This window comes from Heterocephalus glaber, unplaced genomic scaffold (genome assembly GCF_053883595.1).
Source record: "Heterocephalus glaber isolate CG9 unplaced genomic scaffold, H.glaber_assembly_v1.0 deba00001543, whole genome shotgun sequence".
NCBI lineage: Eukaryota > Metazoa > Chordata > Mammalia > Rodentia > Bathyergidae > Heterocephalus > Heterocephalus glaber.
In genome coordinates, this window is record NW_028258336.1 from 4,821,880 (window position 1) to 4,840,179 (window position 18,300).

At 35.7% G+C, this 18,300-nt stretch overlaps 2 protein-coding genes across 7 annotated transcripts in view; one reads left to right on the top strand and one right to left on the bottom strand.

The window, feature by feature from the left end:
* Cwc27 (CWC27 spliceosome associated cyclophilin) overlaps positions 1-14,477 on the bottom strand; it is a 203,285-nt gene extending 188,808 nt beyond the window's left edge. Inside the window, exons 1-3 of one of the 2 annotated variants that reach the window (XM_004862876.3) lie at positions 14,026-14,386; positions 6,693-6,789; positions 181-293 (exon numbers count right to left, since the gene is read on the bottom strand). In XM_004862876.3, the coding sequence (XP_004862933.1) occupies positions 181-293; positions 6,693-6,789; positions 14,026-14,067 (252 nt within the window). In that variant the 5' untranslated portion in view covers positions 14,068-14,386. Of the gene's footprint in view, positions 1-180; positions 294-6,692; positions 6,790-14,025 lie in introns of both variants that reach the window. The other variant, XM_021242987.2, reaches the window with a different exon arrangement.
* Positions 14,478-14,530: 53 nt separating this feature from the next.
* The window catches only part of Srek1ip1 (SREK1 interacting protein 1), a 43,709-nt gene continuing 39,939 nt past the window's right edge, over positions 14,531-18,300 (top strand). For 3 of the 5 annotated variants that reach the window (XM_021242988.2, XM_021242989.2, XM_021242990.2), the window contains exon 1: positions 14,531-14,715. In XM_021242988.2, coding sequence (XP_021098647.1) covers positions 14,703-14,715 — 13 coding nt within the window. In that variant the 5' untranslated portion in view covers positions 14,531-14,702. The other 2 variants (XR_015442351.1, XM_087189559.1) reach the window with 1 other exon arrangement.

The window sequence follows — 18,300 nt, forward strand, 5'->3', positions numbered from 1 at the left end:
CAACTTAGAAAGAATGCTTGATAGGGTAAGTATTGCTCTTATGTCTGTGTAATCCTAAATATGTGACAGATAACTGGTTTTGAATACTAATACGAATTTTTTTCATCTTGTGGGGCACAATCATTTTCTATTAAGGAGTCTATGTTGATTTATAATATAACTGTCATTATTTAGTCTTACCTTAAATGGGGCTCCATATATTGATTCCCCACCAGTCCCTGTGCCAGTAGGGTCTCCCCCTTGGACTATAAAACCAGGAACAACTCTGTGAAAAATGGTGTTGTCATAATAAGCTGAAAAGATAAAGAATAATTTATCAATTTATAAAATTAAGTGTATCTATAGTTAACAGAATTAATATAAAATTAGAGTCACAAGATTTATTTTCCAGAATATTAAATAGGCTTCCAAACAAAAACCCTTCCTTCTCTATTTCTTAAAAAATAAATTTACTTTTCAAATGGTACACATTTCTACATAAATGATGATGGCAGCTTTTTTTTAATCTTCAGTATTCTCCCAAATATTTTTGTTTATCACAACTGGGGCACACTACTAGGATCTAGTGGGTAGAGGCCCAGAATACTACTAAATATTCTATAAAGCACAGGACAGTTTCCACAGAAAAGAATAACCAGTCTAAAAGTCAATAATGCTGAGGCTGAGAAATCCTGGGATAGGATATCTTATTTCCTATTTTTTTCCTTCTCCCCATAGAAAATTAATTTATTAATATGCAAACAACATATGAACCTATATCAAAATTACTTATTATTTATAAGTTTAGCACCACTAATGCAATCTCAAGAAACTTGAGGGATAAATCAAATAATTAATATAATCTATTCAAGCACTTGAGTCAAATTAAAGACTTGTAGTTTGAGATAATAGGGGGTGGGTAAATGGAATGAAATTAATCAAAATATGTTATATGCATGTGCCAATATACCAAAATGAATCTCATTATTCTGTATAACTAATATGTAACAATTAAAAGACTTTCAGTTGGTTTAGTAAAATAAATATATATATATATATAAAAATATAAATTTTAAAGTCACAAACCTACAGGAGAGACCATATGTGACTATAGTGCTTAATGTCTGGAAGCTAGAATCACTAGGGAAATAGAATAAAGGATAAAGAAGTTAATTTCAGTAAGGCAAAGCACAAGTAAAGAATTTGGTAAGGGAGAGTCAATTAGGGTTTGACTGAATGAAAGTGTTTATATTAAGAAGTAACAAATAATGACCAACTTTTATAAGAAAAGATGTTCAACATCATTAGACATTAAGGAAATCCAAATCAAAACCACAGTGAGATACAACTTTACACCCACTAAGATGGTTATTATAAAATAAAAAAACCTTAACAAGTGTTGGTGGGAGGATGAGAAACTGAAACTCTCATATATCATTAATGGGTTTGTAAAATGGTGTACAAAGTCAAACACAGAATTATCAGATGATCCAGCAATTCTATTTCTAGCTGTAGATATCCAAAAGAATTGAAAACTCAAATAAATACTTGTTCATAAATGTTCATTGCAATATAGTGAGTTTACTAAATATGCAGCACTAAACTGAATACTTTAAAATGATAGTTTTATGTTGCATAAAGTTCATCCCAATTTTTTAAAAATTCCTTTAGGTAAAAGGAAAGAAATTATTTTATCTCACTGAAGTTATTTTTGCACTTACATTAGGTAAGTACAAGAGAAAAATATATGTAGAGTATATACTTTGCTTAGAAGCAAGTGCTAAATAAGCAAAAGCTATAATCATCATTGTAAAAACAGACGAAAACAAGCAATTATAGAAGCAATAGAACCAATTAAGTATCAAATATACTCAGGATTCAATCACATGTTGGGAGTTGCAATTTATGGAGAAAGAAGAGTTCTCCAAGACGTCTCCAAACCTCAGAACTATCTAACTCTAGATTCCTTGTCATATAGGATGATAAATGTCTTTACTATTCAAATTTTCTTGAGTTGAGTCTTGTATTACTTGCAATTGAATACAACCTAACTCATTCAATGAAAAATATACATCAGTATCTACTGTGGTACAGGCATTGTACTGACAGAATTACTGACTTAATTCAAAAAGTACCTATTATAATGGCTTGCAGGTACTTCATAACTATACTTTCATGATATAACTAGGTATGAAGTGTGTATTTTTAAAAAATGTAAGCTGTAATCTACAAACTGTATGTAGTACAGAGTACACTGAAAGAAGTAGAAAGGAATATCAGCTGATTCTTAAAAAAAAAAAAAAATCCCTCCTTACAATGAAAAACTATTGGGCCATGTTCAACAGAGCTTCTCAGGTCAAACAAGTTCCCTGTGGTTAAACATAGAAACTGTACACATCAAGAAGTCTAAAAGTATCTCTCCTAAATCCTAAGTAACCACTTCATAGACTAACATAGTATTTAACATCCAGGAGTTGTGGCCTTGCCTTTTGGTAAATGTACAATATTAAACTCAATTTTCTCACTATAAAACTAATAATATAAATCAACTCACAGTATTGTTCTAAAATTAAACAAGATCTAAAATTAAAATTAAGATCTAAAGATTAAATAAGATCATTTAAAAATTTTCACATTGAACACAAATGTAAGATCAAACTTTAAAATTATCACTCAACTTCTATAAGTTCTAAAAGTTATATTCAAATTTGAATATAAAATTCACCTGTATATCATAAGTTAAAATATTCCTGTGGACTCATAATGTGCAATCAACTGACATGATCAGATTAACTTTTTCAAAAGGTTACTCAAACTCCCAGCATAGAGAATGGATTGCAAGGAGACAAATTGGAGAAAGAGAAAAGAGATTATTGTCTCAAGTTAAAGTATTTTGAAAGAAGAATTTAACACACTCAGATATATATTACATGTGAGAGACAGGAGACATGAAAGAGGTCTTTACTACTTTGTTTCTAATTTTTAAAATTATACCATTCTTGGGCCAGGGATTTAGCTCAGTGGTTTCGCCGCCTGCTGCGCAAGCACAAGGACCCGAGTTCGATCTCTGGTACCAAAATAAATAAATAAATAAATAAATAAAATTATACCATTCTATTCTTTTCCCCCCTACTTTCCATTTAGTCTTTTTTGATGTCACCTTTTTTATTTTAAGGTTTTCTTTATAATTTTCTCGATCATAATGCATAGATTAATAGATGCATAAAATAATTGTAACACTGTATACATAAATGAGTATGACATTTCTACAGTCTTCACATCATAATTTTGTGTTTTACTATGGCTAGAATTTCCAATTTCCACAAATTTTCAGTATCTATTATTTCTACTTGTTTGTTCTCTATTAATAATTGCTTTTGAGCAATTTATATTTCTTTATAGCATACTATGTATGTGCCGTATTAGATTTTGCTGTTTGCAATGTTTATTTTCTTCTTAAATCTTTATGCATCATCCTCATATGAGTATTCTGAAGAATCTTTTATTATTTCATTATGCACTTTTACAGTACCCTTCTGAATGTTCTCCACTACTGAAAAAAATTTAAATGTATCTCAGATATGAAAACAAAATTCTATTTGACTGCTGTGATTCTAGTTTCTCATTACATTTTTATTTCTAGCTATACAATGTAAGGATATTGTGATATATTTTGACTAATTACATATTTCTAGCTCAAGTTCATATAGGACTTTATATTTTAAAATCAGCTGTATGTGTTTCTTTTTCTAAGATCTTGTATTTAATTTCATGAATTTCCATTAATAATTTTTATTGAAGCTCACTTTGTGATCAGTTTGCCCTCTTTACTTCAGCCGCTCTGGTGTTTTGTTAAACAAATATTTCAGTCTCGTAAGAATTATTTTAACCCGTGGCATACTCATACGTATGTGTGTGTATCACTTTTTCTACAGAATTAATAAACTGTTGTTAAAGGAGGTAGGAGATAAAAGGTAACTAATGAAGAACCAATCATGAAGAGAAAATGCCAAAATAAAATATGGTAAAGAGGTGAATATTTGCATAAATCAATTTTATTCCTTCCTCACAATTTGGAGAAACTAACGAAATTATCAAAGCTAACAAGCTTTCTTTCTTTCCCTTATAGGATAAATTTTTACCCTACTTTTTAATCTGATCATTTAAAAAAATTTTCCCTTTACTTTAAATGTTCACTTAACTATACTACAAAGACCTAAAATCCAAGATTAAGTCTATATAACTGTAGTTATTTTGGTTTCATAAAGGCTACAAACTTCCCTTTAACTGTGAATACTATTTTAGTTGAGGGCCATATCTGAGGCTGTGTTCCCACTTTGCCGTGAGTTCATTCATTGGTTTTTAAACTGTGGAAACTATGCTTTGTTGCTGTTATATTGACATGAGTGTTATAAGAACTAGTAACATTAGAACTTGTTTAAATCATAAAATCAAAGAATTAAAATGAGATTCTTTGAATTATACTTTTTTTTTCTTTGTAGTGCTAGGGATTGAACCCAGGGCCTGACACATCCTAGGACAATGCTCTACTACTGAGCTATACCCCCAGCCTTTGAATTACATCTTTAAAACTTTCACTTTACTCTTTCAGAACTATCTTCCTTTAAATCAGTCTTCTCAGTCTTTTTGTTAGCCTTTCCAATAATAATTCAATCTCATACTTGTTCAATCTGAGAATTGCTTTGGTTATCATTCTTCTATTCTTTTTTCTTTCTCCTTGTATTCTTATAAACTAAAGAATAATTTTTTGTTGTTGTAATTTTCTTCCTCATCCAACATAAGAACCTCATTTTTTCTTCATTGTTGTATTATACCCAGATCTATCTGTTTTTTCCATTCACCTGGTCATGGATTGCAATTTACTACTCATCCTTTCTAATGTTTTTATAATTTCACTCCCCTGTTATAAAATTTGAGCTTTTGATTCTTTAAAACTTCTTACCAGAAACAAGTCTGATTTTTCTGTGCCTGTGTTTCTTAGCCTTGTTAACAGTTATTTGAGTCCTCCCTAACTAAACCACCTATCTGACTCTATTTCCTTCCTGCCTGCCAGAGCAGTTATTAACAATGTTCTTTGCAGATGTCTTCTTCTCCACCCTCCGAATTTCATCCTTAAATCCTTCCTTGGTAGCTATCTATTTGACTACTTATCTATTTGGAGAGCTCTAGCTATACCATACTACTGGATTTGCTTATGATCCAAAACACTGCTTTTCAATACTTGAATAATGTTGTTTGTCTCTAAAAATAAGGTATAACTTACCAAGACAATGCTATCAATGAGGAGGACAATATTTGCTATTAAAAACCACATGGAATGTATCTGAGAAGCCAACAAAAACTCTAAAAAGGGTTAGAAGGTCTAGTTCCATAAAAGAATTTCAGAAACAAACAAAAACACCAAGTGCATGGAAAATTCTGCCATTTTTAAACAGAAAAATTGTTACTTTGACTCAAATCTAAAAAAATCAACTAGAGATATTGATAATACCATCAGTGAATACTAAATGAAAGGTTCTGTTAAGAAACCAGAATTTTTCTTTTTAAGACAGGATCTTGCTACGTAGTTCAAGCTGGCCTTGAACTCACTATGTAAACAGGCTGGCCTCAAACTCATGGCAATCCTCCTGTCTCAACCTCCAAGTGATGGGACTACAGGTGTGTGCCACCACGCCCAGCTAAGAAACTGGAATTTTAAACAGACATTAAAAATTTGGTGGACTTAAATAAAAAAAAGTAAGAGAAAACATTCCAGTAAAAAAGGAGAACTAGTTTGAGGATATGTGTGGAAGTGGAAGTGCAAAGGAAATGCTCAGAAACTAAAGGTAATAATCAACTGAAACTATATGCTTAGTGAGATGAGAAATAAAGTTGGAGGGCCAGTGATATAGCTCAGCAGCACAGTGCCTGCCTAGCAAGTGCGAGGCCCTGAGTTTGATTCCCAATAACGGGGAGAGGGAGAGAGAGAGAGAGAGAGAGAGAGAGAGAGAGAGAGAGAGAGAGAGAGAGAGAGAGATAGAAAGAGAAAGTTGGAAAGCTAGGAAGCTAAGCTGCCTGAGGATTCAAATATCAAATGGATAGAGGGAAAAGAAACTAAGATGAAAGAGAGGAAGACCAGATAAGAAGCAATTACAGTCATGTAGGTGAAAATAAAGGCAGTGTAGGGAAAAAAGAAACTGGTAAATTTAGTTTCACACTGGTTTGGTTGCAGCCAACAATAGTAATTTTCAGTAGAAAAGTCCACTAAGCAATAAGATAAATTAGTGCTAAGAAGTGAAGAAGTGAATGGAGTTCCCAATATGACAGTCATTTGGATGGAAGTAACAATAGAAAAGTGAAGATAATGGAGAATAAGAGGTAATCTTAGGGAGTACTTAAATTTTAAAAATGCAAGAAAGAAGTGGAAGTTAACAAAGGAGACCAAAACTGATCAAAGTGTTATTTGTTGAGAAAAATTTCTCTGTTAAAACTATATAGGCTAGATGCTGCAGTGCATACTTGTAATCCCAATTATTCAGGTGGGTGAAGCAGGAGAATCACAAGTTTGGATGCATAGGCAATTTAGTGAGACCATGGCTGAAAACAAAATTTAAGAAGGGATGGTGATGTAGCTTAGTGGCAGAGCACTTCCATATTATGTGTGAGGTCCTAGGTTTAATCCCCAGCACCATAATCAAACAAACAAACAATACCTTCCAAACACAGCTGGATGAAATTTCTGCAAGCTTTAGGAGCTTCTTTTGACCACAACTCTATGTCAATATCTCCAGCAGTAGTTTTCAATAAAACCTGCAAGAAAATAATACATCATTCTATTATAATATCATTTTCCTTGACAATTACCGCAACTTCTGGTCAACTTGTAGCAGTCAGTAATTATTTTTCACTTTTAGAAGAAATAATTTGAAACTTTGGCCTTTGTTGCTATACTCAACAAAATCTCAAATATTTACTATAGCTCACTATACATTTAGATCATTCAATATACCGTTTTCAGAAAAAGCTTAGAATTTAGAAAAAAGTATACCTTTTTAATCACAGCAAAAAAAATCATTCATTTAAAAACCAGTAACAGGTTCCAGCGGGAAAAGGAGGAAGAAAAAAATAGTAAAAATAAAAACCAGCAATACAAACTTGTAATTAAGTTTCTCATGGCAACACTTCCTATAAAATTGGTGTAGCAAATTCAAAAACTAAAAGAGCAATGAACCCATCACATTATGACACCATAAGGCAATTACTCATTTACAATTGCCCTTTTACTCTACCATAATATTTAAAATTATATTATTCCTAATTTACAAATGGGAGAAGTGAAAAATACCTACATTGTGGTAGATTTTTAAATGGTTTCTTTAACTCTTGAGGAACTTAAAAAAATTAGAAACAGAAGGATCCATGATTTTCCCCATCTATTACAATTCCTCTACCAAACAAAAAGGGGGGTGTTGAAGATCACCTGAGTGACAGCTTCTCTGCCAGACACTTCATATATTTTATCCCTTTTAATCCTCACATACAAAGTAGGTATCATTAATCTCATTTTACTTGGAAAAAAACAGAGACTCCCTGATAATGGGTCTATCCAAGGTCTCACAGTGAATGGTTTCAGCTAAAGGTTGTGTGGCTGCAAAGAATATGTTTTTTCTATATCATTATACTGTTGCCATGTTTTCCATACTACAGTGGTAAAATAGTCCTTCAAGCTCTAAGGTCCTGCCATATGTCTCAAAAGAAATCCTCAGGTTGCCTGGATCACAATTGATTTGAATAGTGAACAATAAGTCAAATGCAATCTTGTATTGGCCAAACTGAGCAAGAATAACACTAACCATAACTTGGCTTAGCATGAAACAATATTAAAAAGAAATTTTCCACATTGGATGGTGAAAAACCAAGGCAACTTGATTCACATTCCCCTGGGAAGTAAACATTCTCAATAAAGAGAAGCTGAATAATGCCCTTTATCTCAGAACTTATCTGTAACAACACTATGCAATGTCTTCTGCTCTTCCACTAGGCTTGATGTAGATCCCAATCTCAAAAAAATATATTACAACTTCAATTTCATTGGTTGATATTGGGTTGTTCAGAATTTTTAGGTCTTCTTCGTTCAACTTTGGCAATTCATATGTATCTAGGAATAGTTTCTCTGGTGTGAGAAACTGAAAGTGTAAATAAGGACTAAATGTATAATAGGTAATGTGAAATAGGAAGAAAAGGGGCAAAGGGGAAGCAAGTGGGAGGGCTAGGGGAAAGGATAGAAGGGAATGGGATTAATATGAGAAAATGGAAAAATAGGAACAAAATCTTTGTAAATAGGGAGCACTGGAGGGGTTGAAGGGAGGGCTGGGCAAGGGTGAAAAATAAGAACCAAGAGAGACTATGTAAGGGTGCAAATTTCCAATCATGAATGTCATTATATTGTATTCCTAAAATGTACCAATGATTAGAATGAATAATCGATAATGTAAAATAGGAAGAAAAGGTCCAAAGGGGTAGGGGTAGTGGGAGGGGCAGGGGAAAGGAAAGAAGGGAAAGGAAAAACTGATGAGAAATGGAAAAAATGGAAGTAAAGTCTTTGTAAATAGGGAAGGGTGGAGGGGGCGAAGGGAGGGCTAGGAATGGGGAAAAAACAAGAACCAAGAGGCATTATATAAAGGTACAATTCTCAATGAGAAATGTAATTGTGTTGTATACCTACAATGTACCAATAAAAGAATTTAATACAAAAAAATAAAAAAGAAATTAAAAGATTATAATAAAAAATAAAAAATGATTAAAAAATATATATATTACAACTAAAAAGACAATGTCCTGTCCTTTCATTATTTCCTTGTGTACTTAAAATGAAGCATTGTTTTTAAAGAGAATCTATACATGTCTTCTTTTCTTTGTAACCCTAAAGCAACAATCTCCAAACTTTTTGTAAGTGTGTAAATTTATTAGCAAAAAGAAGGTGAAGGGAAGACAAAGTAAGGGCTTAAAACTCATCTGCCCCAAATATGTAGACTTAAATACATGCAGCACTATATCACTCTAGTAGTATGCATAAGAGTGATAGAAAATAAGAATTTTATAAGATTATATAAACATGGTGTTTTAAAATAATTTTAATTTTATCAAAATATTATAACATTTGAGGTATAATTCACATACCAAAAATTTTACCCTTTTAAAGTGAATAGATCAGTGTTTTTTAGTACTTTCACAGAGTATGCAACTGTTGCCATTTTTTTCTAAAAAGAAACTTTGCATCCATTATCAGTCACTCCTCATTTCCCCTACCCTTAATCCTGGCAACCATTAATCTATGTTCTGTTAGTATGGATTTGTCAACTGGATAGTTCATGTAAATGGAATCATACGGTATGTCCCCTTTTGTTTGACTTCTTTCACTTAATATTAAGTTATAATCTTACTTTCAAATCACAGAGGTCCATCTTCCTGGTCTATACACTTAACATTTAAGTGTCCTGAAAAAACAATCAAGACTATAAACAATGGGGGCCGGGATTTAGCTCAGTGGTTCCACCACCTGCCTCACAAGTGCAAGGTCCGAGTTCAATGCCCAGTACCAAAATTAAAAAAAGAGTAAAAACAATGGGTTTATACTCTTACTGATAAACATTTCAAGGCAGATTACCATTAGCAGTTATAAATAGAAATCTGTACTTTAAACAATCATCATAATAATTTCTAATTTTTTGACAGACTTCCATTGGCTGAAGCATCAGCTCTACCATTTTCTTGTGGTTTGCTTAAAGGTGCATTATTATTACCTTCAGCGTGGAATTTGTGAGATCTGGTTTAGTGAAACTAGGTACCATGGTCTGTAAATTTATCAGCCAGTCATCAAGAAAATTACATCAAGATGCAAAAACTGACCAACCAAGTGACTAAATATTCATGATCTTTTTATATATAAAACATAGCACTTCGACAATGAAGGAGAAAATAAATACAAATATATATGGATTTCCTCTCTCTGACCCACGAATGGCTTAGAACATCTCCTGAGGTACACACTCATTGGTATAAGAGCCACTATTCTAAAGAACAAGCTAATGCCTATCATCCCTCACTCCATAGGCTGTGGGGCCAAGCTTCCCAACTTCAAATACCAACACTTGTACTTACTAGCTCTTTCATATTAAGCATAACCTCTCATAGTGACTCAATTTCCTTATCTAACCACAGGGATATCTGATTATTCTAATTATTGGACTTTTTCTGAGCATTGTAGGTTAACATGTCCATCCTACAATTTTGGTTTCCTTCCTTCCCTCCTCTGTGTGTGTGTGTGTGTGTGTGTGTGTGTATGTGTGTATACATATATACATACATATGTGTGTATATATATATATATATATATATATATATATATCTTTCTCTCTGTCTTAGCAACAAGCTACTTAGAAAAAAAAGAATGCCTATATGGTTGGGTCACCTTGCACACCAGAGTTTCTCAATCTTTTCACTGATAAACTACTGAATTAATAATTTTAAAAAAAGGCATGGCTCCTTCATCCTTTGGCCATGATTACTTTATCAGGCCTTGGTGGCTCTCTTTTGTAAAGCTTCCACATAGGACAATATATTAACAATTTAAGTTAAGTGATCAGAATGTGTAGAAATTTCATCTTTAATGGATTATCTGCTATGCTTAAGAAAATTTCTATCAAGTGCTACATTTCTGTGCCTCATCCTTAAGTGCAAGGGTTACAACAAAACAACACATATAAGAACAGCATCCAATGTTCAACCACTGGTATATCAATTACTTTCCAAGTTGATACTATTTTGTAGGCAGCTAAGTTAGATAGATATTAATATACAGTCAGAGAGGGACTGGGCTCTTAAGGAAGTAAGCACAAAAATAAAGATATCAGAATTATGGCTAGAGGCACATCTGAAGAAGGCCAGGCCTCAAGGTAAAGATGCAGTAGCCAGGCCTACATGGCTCCCTAAGGGATAAACAATAACTTGAGATTATATTGCAATTAGTACCACCTGGCCCAGTAAGTCCAGATAGGTATCAGTCACCCAGTGGGTGATCAGAGCACGTAGACTCATTCTTTCCCAAAAATGCGTCTATCTTTCCATGGACCCTTGCTATGTAACTCGTTTCCCTATTGGTTCAATATTATCTAAGCAGCTATTCTTTTTTTTGGTTTTGTTTTTTTGAGATGAGCTCTCAATATGCAATTCAGGCTTGCTTTGGAGTCACTATGTAGCCCAGGGTAGCCTCGAACTCACACGATCCTCCTGCTTCAGCCTCCCGAGTGCTGGGATTATAGGCGTGCATCATCATGCCTGGTTTAGCAGCTATGCCTGTAATCCTATATGTTGATGGTAGTTTGACCCATGTTGTACCTGTGTTGTGCCTTTGCTGTATAAATTACCCCCAACAAAGGGCCCCAGTGGCTACCCTATTTGGGAACCCTCCTGGAAATCCAGGTGCTTTTCTTCTCTCCTTATTTATAATAAAACTCTCTTAACTTCTTCCTTTGGTTTGGAACTTCATTCTTCGAAGTTGTGGGACCATGAACTTGGCTCATTTGACATCTAGCAGGTTGGGAGTTAAAGTTCTCCTATATCAATAATAATCTCTTTGAAGGGAGGAATTTGTCCCGTTTATTTCTAATCCATATTATTGTGTACCTACTGTACCTATCAGACAGTGAAAATACTAAACAAACATTTGTTGAGCCAACTTGTTACTGTATCTGCTTTAAATTCCTTCCAAGCCAAAATCTTTGCCATGTCATGCTCTATAGTGCAGAATTTTAAACTTTAGTGTCTTCAATCACCCTTATGTTAAAAAAAGTCCCAAACTGTTTTTTGAAGAAAATTTAGATAAGCCATGCCTTATGTTCTCCTTCAGGCCATTTCTGCTCAAAAGAAAATATTAATCACAATCTGTGATTACACATTTATTTGCACAGATATCTGTTCAATATATACTTAACTCAACTGACTCTATGATAATAAGGAGGATGGTAGATTTTTTCTTCCAGTACGTCCCTGAAACCTAAATAGAGACTAGCATGTGCTAGGTGCTCCATAAATAAGTGTTGAATGAATGACTTTCTATTCAGAAACTTATCCTTGTTAAAGCTTTTCATCTATATGACTATGTCAAATCATACTCTAGAGCAGCCACATCCAACCTGCAGCCTGCCTTTTTAACTACCTTTTTAAAATGTTATAAAAAATATAAAAAGGAAGTTTTATTACTTATATGTAGTAATAATATTATATATTTTATATAAAGACAATTCTTAACTCAATAAAAAGGGGGGTTATTGCCTAGAATAAAACAAGTAAATTTGTCCTTGGCCAGTAGCAACAGCATAACTTCAAACTCACTGATGCTTAATACTTTTCAGAAGATAAGAAAAATATAGTACTAATTTATCCATCCACCTATTCTTTCTTTCAGTACATACTTGAACTCTTCATACTGTGTCAAACACTCTTTTAGGTATTTGTCCTTATAATATTCCTAGTCTATAAGGGGATGAGAAAGAGAGGATACAATAAACAAATAATAGACACTACAAAAAAACTAAATAGGTTAAGAAGAGCAGGAAATGCTCAGATGCAGGGCATGATTGGAGGCTACTTCATAGAAAATACATAAGAAAGCCCCTGTCACAAGTGAGCAAGTAAAATAGCACACTAGAAAGAGGAACAGCAATTATGAAGGTCCTGCCTGGTAGAATCAACAATCACTTCAATCTCTATCAATGTTTTTCATCTGTGATTCACACTGCCCTCAACAAACATTTGGAAATATGAGGAGTTAGGTAGTCTGAGTTTGTGGGATGGGGTTTGGTGGGAGTGGCGGTAGGATGGGGATGCTAATCTATAATGCATAAGGGAAGTTCAAACTACCAATAATTCAAAGAATTGTTCTGCCTAAGATACTCACTAAATATTTTTACTAGGAATTACAGCATTTTTGTTTTGGTTTCAAACTGTCCTCAATGAAGAAAAGATTTATAAAAGATTTATGATAAAATCATACAACAAATTTGTATTTTATATAATGTAATTTATCCTAACTCTCTAAATACATATATACACACATATACACATATGTACATACACATATACATACATATATGTATTGTATGCATGCTTAGGATTGAACATAGGACTCTGTGTTTGCAAATGCTCTATCACTGAGCTACACTCTTAGCCCAACTATATACTTTCAGTCTCACTACTTCCTCCATTACACTTGCTCATAACATTTCATATGTGATATAGATTGGGTTTCAGTCAAGAATTCAGGTGACATTTATTACATGATCGATTTCTTGGCCTCAGACTGTATACAAACACTTTAGATGGGAAGTGTCATATCTCGGCAATCAAATCATCATATAATCAGCTCCCATTCTAATGTGGTAACATTGCTCATTACCTGCTTTCTCTGACAATTCATTTTAGAGCCAGCTCAAAAAGAAAATGTTTTTCCCAACATTCCCAGTTGCACACTCTTCTGTTCTCTCCAAAAATACAGCTATCAGACATATCAAAAGGTTTTTCTTTACTTGCATGTCTCCCAAACTAAACTATAAGCTTTTCCGGGGTAACAACTAGAGCGTTTCCCCATCCATCGTTGTATCCCTAGCGCCCAGTACAATGTCTGGTGCTTAGCAGATATTCAGTGATTATATAGGGGATGAAGAATGAGTGATCTCCAAATTAAGCAAAGAATATAGCATACTCAAAACTGCACCACAAAAAGCAGTAACGCTAGAAGACGCCTGCATGAGTTGAATGAAGGCAGGAAACAGGGGTGGGGGAGGCCGCTAGGCAGAAATCACTTGAGCACTTCTTCAAGTCTATGCTGAGAAGTGCCAACTTCAGGGTTTTAGATGTAACACTGTCCATAGGCAGGTAAGGTTAACATTTGTTGACCTTTCCAACCCTAAAATGCCTGAACACACCCCCTCCCCCAATTGGGAGCCCTCACTCAGGGAGCCCAGGTATCCTGGGTGAGTATCTCACCTTTCCATTGGTGGGAGGCTCCTGGATGTAGATGTTGCTCATCTTAGGCAGTGGTTCGGACTCTGCTTCTTATTCCCCAATACGAGCGGACGGCAGGGGATACGAGGGGACGACAAGCACTAAAGCTGTCCACTTATTAGTGCACGACTCCTGAAGTTGCCAGTCGGGGAAAGATTCACTCGGATATCGCTCACGACAGGGACACCAAACACTACCGGGTACCAAAACTAGCCCCTCACGGACGCCGCCATGTTGCTCCCGGACCCGAACACCGCTAACCCTGAGAACGGGGATTCCTATATCTTCCAGGGAACGAGAAAAGATTATAAGGGTCTCAGAACTTAATGTAACTTGAAATGTAATTTGTAACAATATTAAGAGGGACAATCCGTAAGTCTTAGTGGTGTTTGCTTCACGTGTCTGCTGGTCGTACTCCCCCCCCGCAACTGGCAATAATAGTTCAGACCCTGCGCAATCTACAATAGGATTCGTTTGGAAACTGCATCCACTTATACTTGGTTCCGTTCTCCCCTAGACGTTTCCAGGGCCTTCCCCTCCGGTAGTGAAAGCTCCTGAGGCGGGTGGCAGAGGCCTCTCTGAGCGTCGTGTTCGAAGTCGGCGGGAAGCAAAATTATTTTCGAAAGCTACAAGCTCCAACGATCCCTTTTACCAGCGTAATGGCAGTCCCAGGTGAAAACTATTGGCGGGGACCCGGATTCCGAGCGAGGAAGGGAGCGGATAGGGTTGTGTAGGACGCGGTGGGGCAGGGAGTGGCGCCCAAAGGTATTATGGCGGAGGCCTTAAAATTAACAAATTTGGTTGGTTTACATGAAAAAGTGTACACTACGAGACTGAAGTAAAGAAACCATTCCTCCCATCCCCAGTCACGTTCTAGCTGCACAGGATTACGGGGAGGAAGTATGTAACAGGAGGGAGAGAGGAGTGACGGGCTGGTAACTGTGGGCCTAAGAGAGCTAGCAGCCAACAAACACTGACCTTAATTTTGATATAGCTTAAAAATAAAATTTGAGGTGAGGACACTTGGAATACCCGGATACCGAGGCATTGTTTATATTGAAAGTCGCAGGGACCAGTTGTGCCTCTGTGGTTAACTTCTGGCTCTTGCTGTTGTATGCAGTTGCGGTGTGGTTGTAGGCCGGTTCCTTTGCCTGTCTGGGCCTCAGTTACCATATCTCTAAAAGAAGATTTGTTGAATTTTATCTAAGCTTCCTTATAGCTCTCAATTTCTGTGTCCATATGTTACCGAACCTAAAAACGGCCTAATCTTCAAAATACTCCAGGAATGTTCTTGTCCATGACTCCAGCCTACTGGAAGTTTTGGTAGTGGCAGACACCTCTTTAAATCAGCATTGCCACGATGTTATCTGCAGAACAGTAGTTGTGGGAGATGTTTTGAGAAATACACCATCCCAAAATTTGGAGATTCACAGTGCACTTTATTATAGAAAAGATAATGACAAGTACTATACTATGTTTCAGAATCCCTAGCTTTGCTTAAACCTGCCCTTCCCACTATTGCTTGACCAAGTTCTTTGTTCTGTGGCAGCCTTTTTTGAACTTTTTTCTACAGATAACTGTTATGGGAAGACTGTGTTTTTCTCTCAACTGCAGTTTGAAGGGGAGCACATTTGGAACTGTGAGAGAGGAAATGTATGTTCTTAATAAAGACGTGCCCACTGCATATCTGACAGTGCCCTAAGTAGGCACTGCGAATACAGTAGTGATCAAGGTAGACACCAGTTGCATTTCACAAGAAATTTATGAATTAGCAGTGAAGAGAAAAACCTTCACAGAAAATGGGAATAGCTACTGCAAGGAAAATACAAGGCCTGGAAAACACACAATAACTGTATATAGGGAGGGGCCAGAAGGACTTTCCAGAAGGTGTGACATTTTAGGATGAGGCCTACAATATTGTGGAGAAGGATGAAGTGGAGGAGGGGAGGAGATTGCAGTTGGAGGGACTGGATGTGTAAAGGAAGTGCAAATATGAGAAGAGGGAAAGAAAGATGTTTGTCATGTATGGTATTCGGCATACAATTGGCAAAAAAGTGAGAAAGAGACAACAGTAGCTAATGTTTTCTGTTTACCCTATTTCATATGTCTCAGAGACTGTGTCAGATCTTATCTCTTAGTTTGGAGGCAGTCAGCAGTTAGTAATTCTGGAGGGTTATGATAGTGCCACGCTAAGCTCTGGTCTCGAAAGGAAAGAAGCAGATAGGTTGGAGACACATTTTTGGTAGTAGAATCATTAGGAATTGGCTATTGATTCAAGGGGGGAAGGTAAAGGGGGAAATGATTTACTTAGATTTCATTGTTAGAAAATCAGATGAGTCTAGTTACTGATAAGACATTACCTCATTAGGAGTAGGGGGATAATGATAACTTCTGTTTGGAGTTTGTGTTGAGTTTAGTCAAAATGGGAATGGAAATATCTAACAGCAAGCGATCATTTTCAGTTAAAGAAGTTAAGAATTGAAAGTGTTTTATGAGGTGTCATCAAAAAACATGGTGAATGTTAACTTAAAAAAAAAAAGATTCATTATAGTAAAAGATACATGTCACCTGAAACAGTTCTGGAAATCCTCTTTCTTGTCTTTAGTTGTGCTGTAGTAGCTGCCTTGAAGTCCTGAATCCATTTGAAACCTTACCTTTTGTAGTCATTTTTACTTTGGAAAATACCCGGAAGTCACTCAGTGTGATATCCAATAAAAAAGGTGGGTGAGGAGACACCATAATAGGAAACTGCCATTCTGTTGGATGGCACTTGGCAGCATCATTCACCATATTTTTGATCACACCTAAAGACACTAAAGAGGACTTCCAGAACTGCTTCAAAAAGTAGTATGGGGCCGGGGATTTAGCTCAGTGGTTTCGCCGCCTGCTGCGCAAGCGCAAGGACCCGAGTTCGATCCCCGGTACCAAAAAAAAAAGTAGTATGAATGATGGGATAAATGTGTTTGAAGCAAGTGGAAATGTTTTGAAGAAGATTAGTGGTAATGTATCTTCTACTGTAAAAATTTTTTAATTTGAACATTCACTGTATATTTTTAACTCAGCTTGTAGGTGTCAAACAGTAGGAACTGAGGCCGTCAGGAGTGGATCATTTTGCTCAGGTGGAGGGTGTAGAGTGAAGGGAAAGCCTGTGACTGAAGCCTGGTGAACGGCAACATCTAAGGCCAGCAGAGAAAGACAAGCCTACGCAGTAGACTGCCTTGGCACCCTGATAGGCCCGTAAGCATCATGCAGCCTGCACCCAAAATTGACCCACACAGTAGTGCCAGCACGCAAGAGATTGAGGCCAAGGGATCACTCAAAGTTCACTTGTTGTCACTGTTTCTTTCATTACTGGAGCAAACTTTTTATTTCAATACTGAGGATTGAGCCTTCACACTAAGCTGCATCCCCAGCTCTTTTTTATTTTGAGACAAGTTCTCACTAAGTTGCCCCGGCAGGACTGGAACTTGCGATCCTCCTGCCTCAGCCTTTCAGAGTACTGGGATTACTGATGTGTGCCACCATGCTCAGCTTTTGAGCAAGCTTTTTGAGCACCTTTGTGGGATTCAGTGGCATAGTCTGTGCCCTCATAAAACTTTGTAGGCTAGTAAAGAAAATACACTGCTTAAAAGAACAAAGGTGGTTTTTAAAAGCCATGTTTGAAATTCCCTTAAACTTAGACTACTGTTGTAGATATATTAACCTTCTTTCAATTCAAAATAATTCCTTAAAGTATAATAATCTTAAATTGTGCTATTAAGCTAGATGGCAGGACACAGTTAAACTGTTTAAACCTATTGAAAGTGGAGATAATAGGTATGATGGGTGCCATAAAAAAAAGTACAATGTAAGCATGGTTAGCAAATATAGATGTGGGAAATGTTAACATAATTTCTTGGGTGATTGATCCAGACAGTGTGTTAAAGGAAAATAGGCACCATGAAGTCTTTTGAAGTGATCGTCAAAGAGAACAAGTTTTATGCTATGCTCTTTTATTTTAGGTATAATGGATTCAGCCTGGCATTTCTTGGGCTAGTTCTGCTAGTGATTATTACAAGGTATGACTATAAAGTAATGAGGCTCTTTCCACAAACCTCACATAAAAACCAACCTTATCTCTTTTATAATTACCTGCCTCAGCTTTTTCTATAGCATTGTGTGTTAGCTTAAATCATTATGTAGGTTACAATGAAATTTTGTAGACTTTTAGAAAAATCTTACACTCTTAGTTATTAGTGAAATGACATTTGAACACAG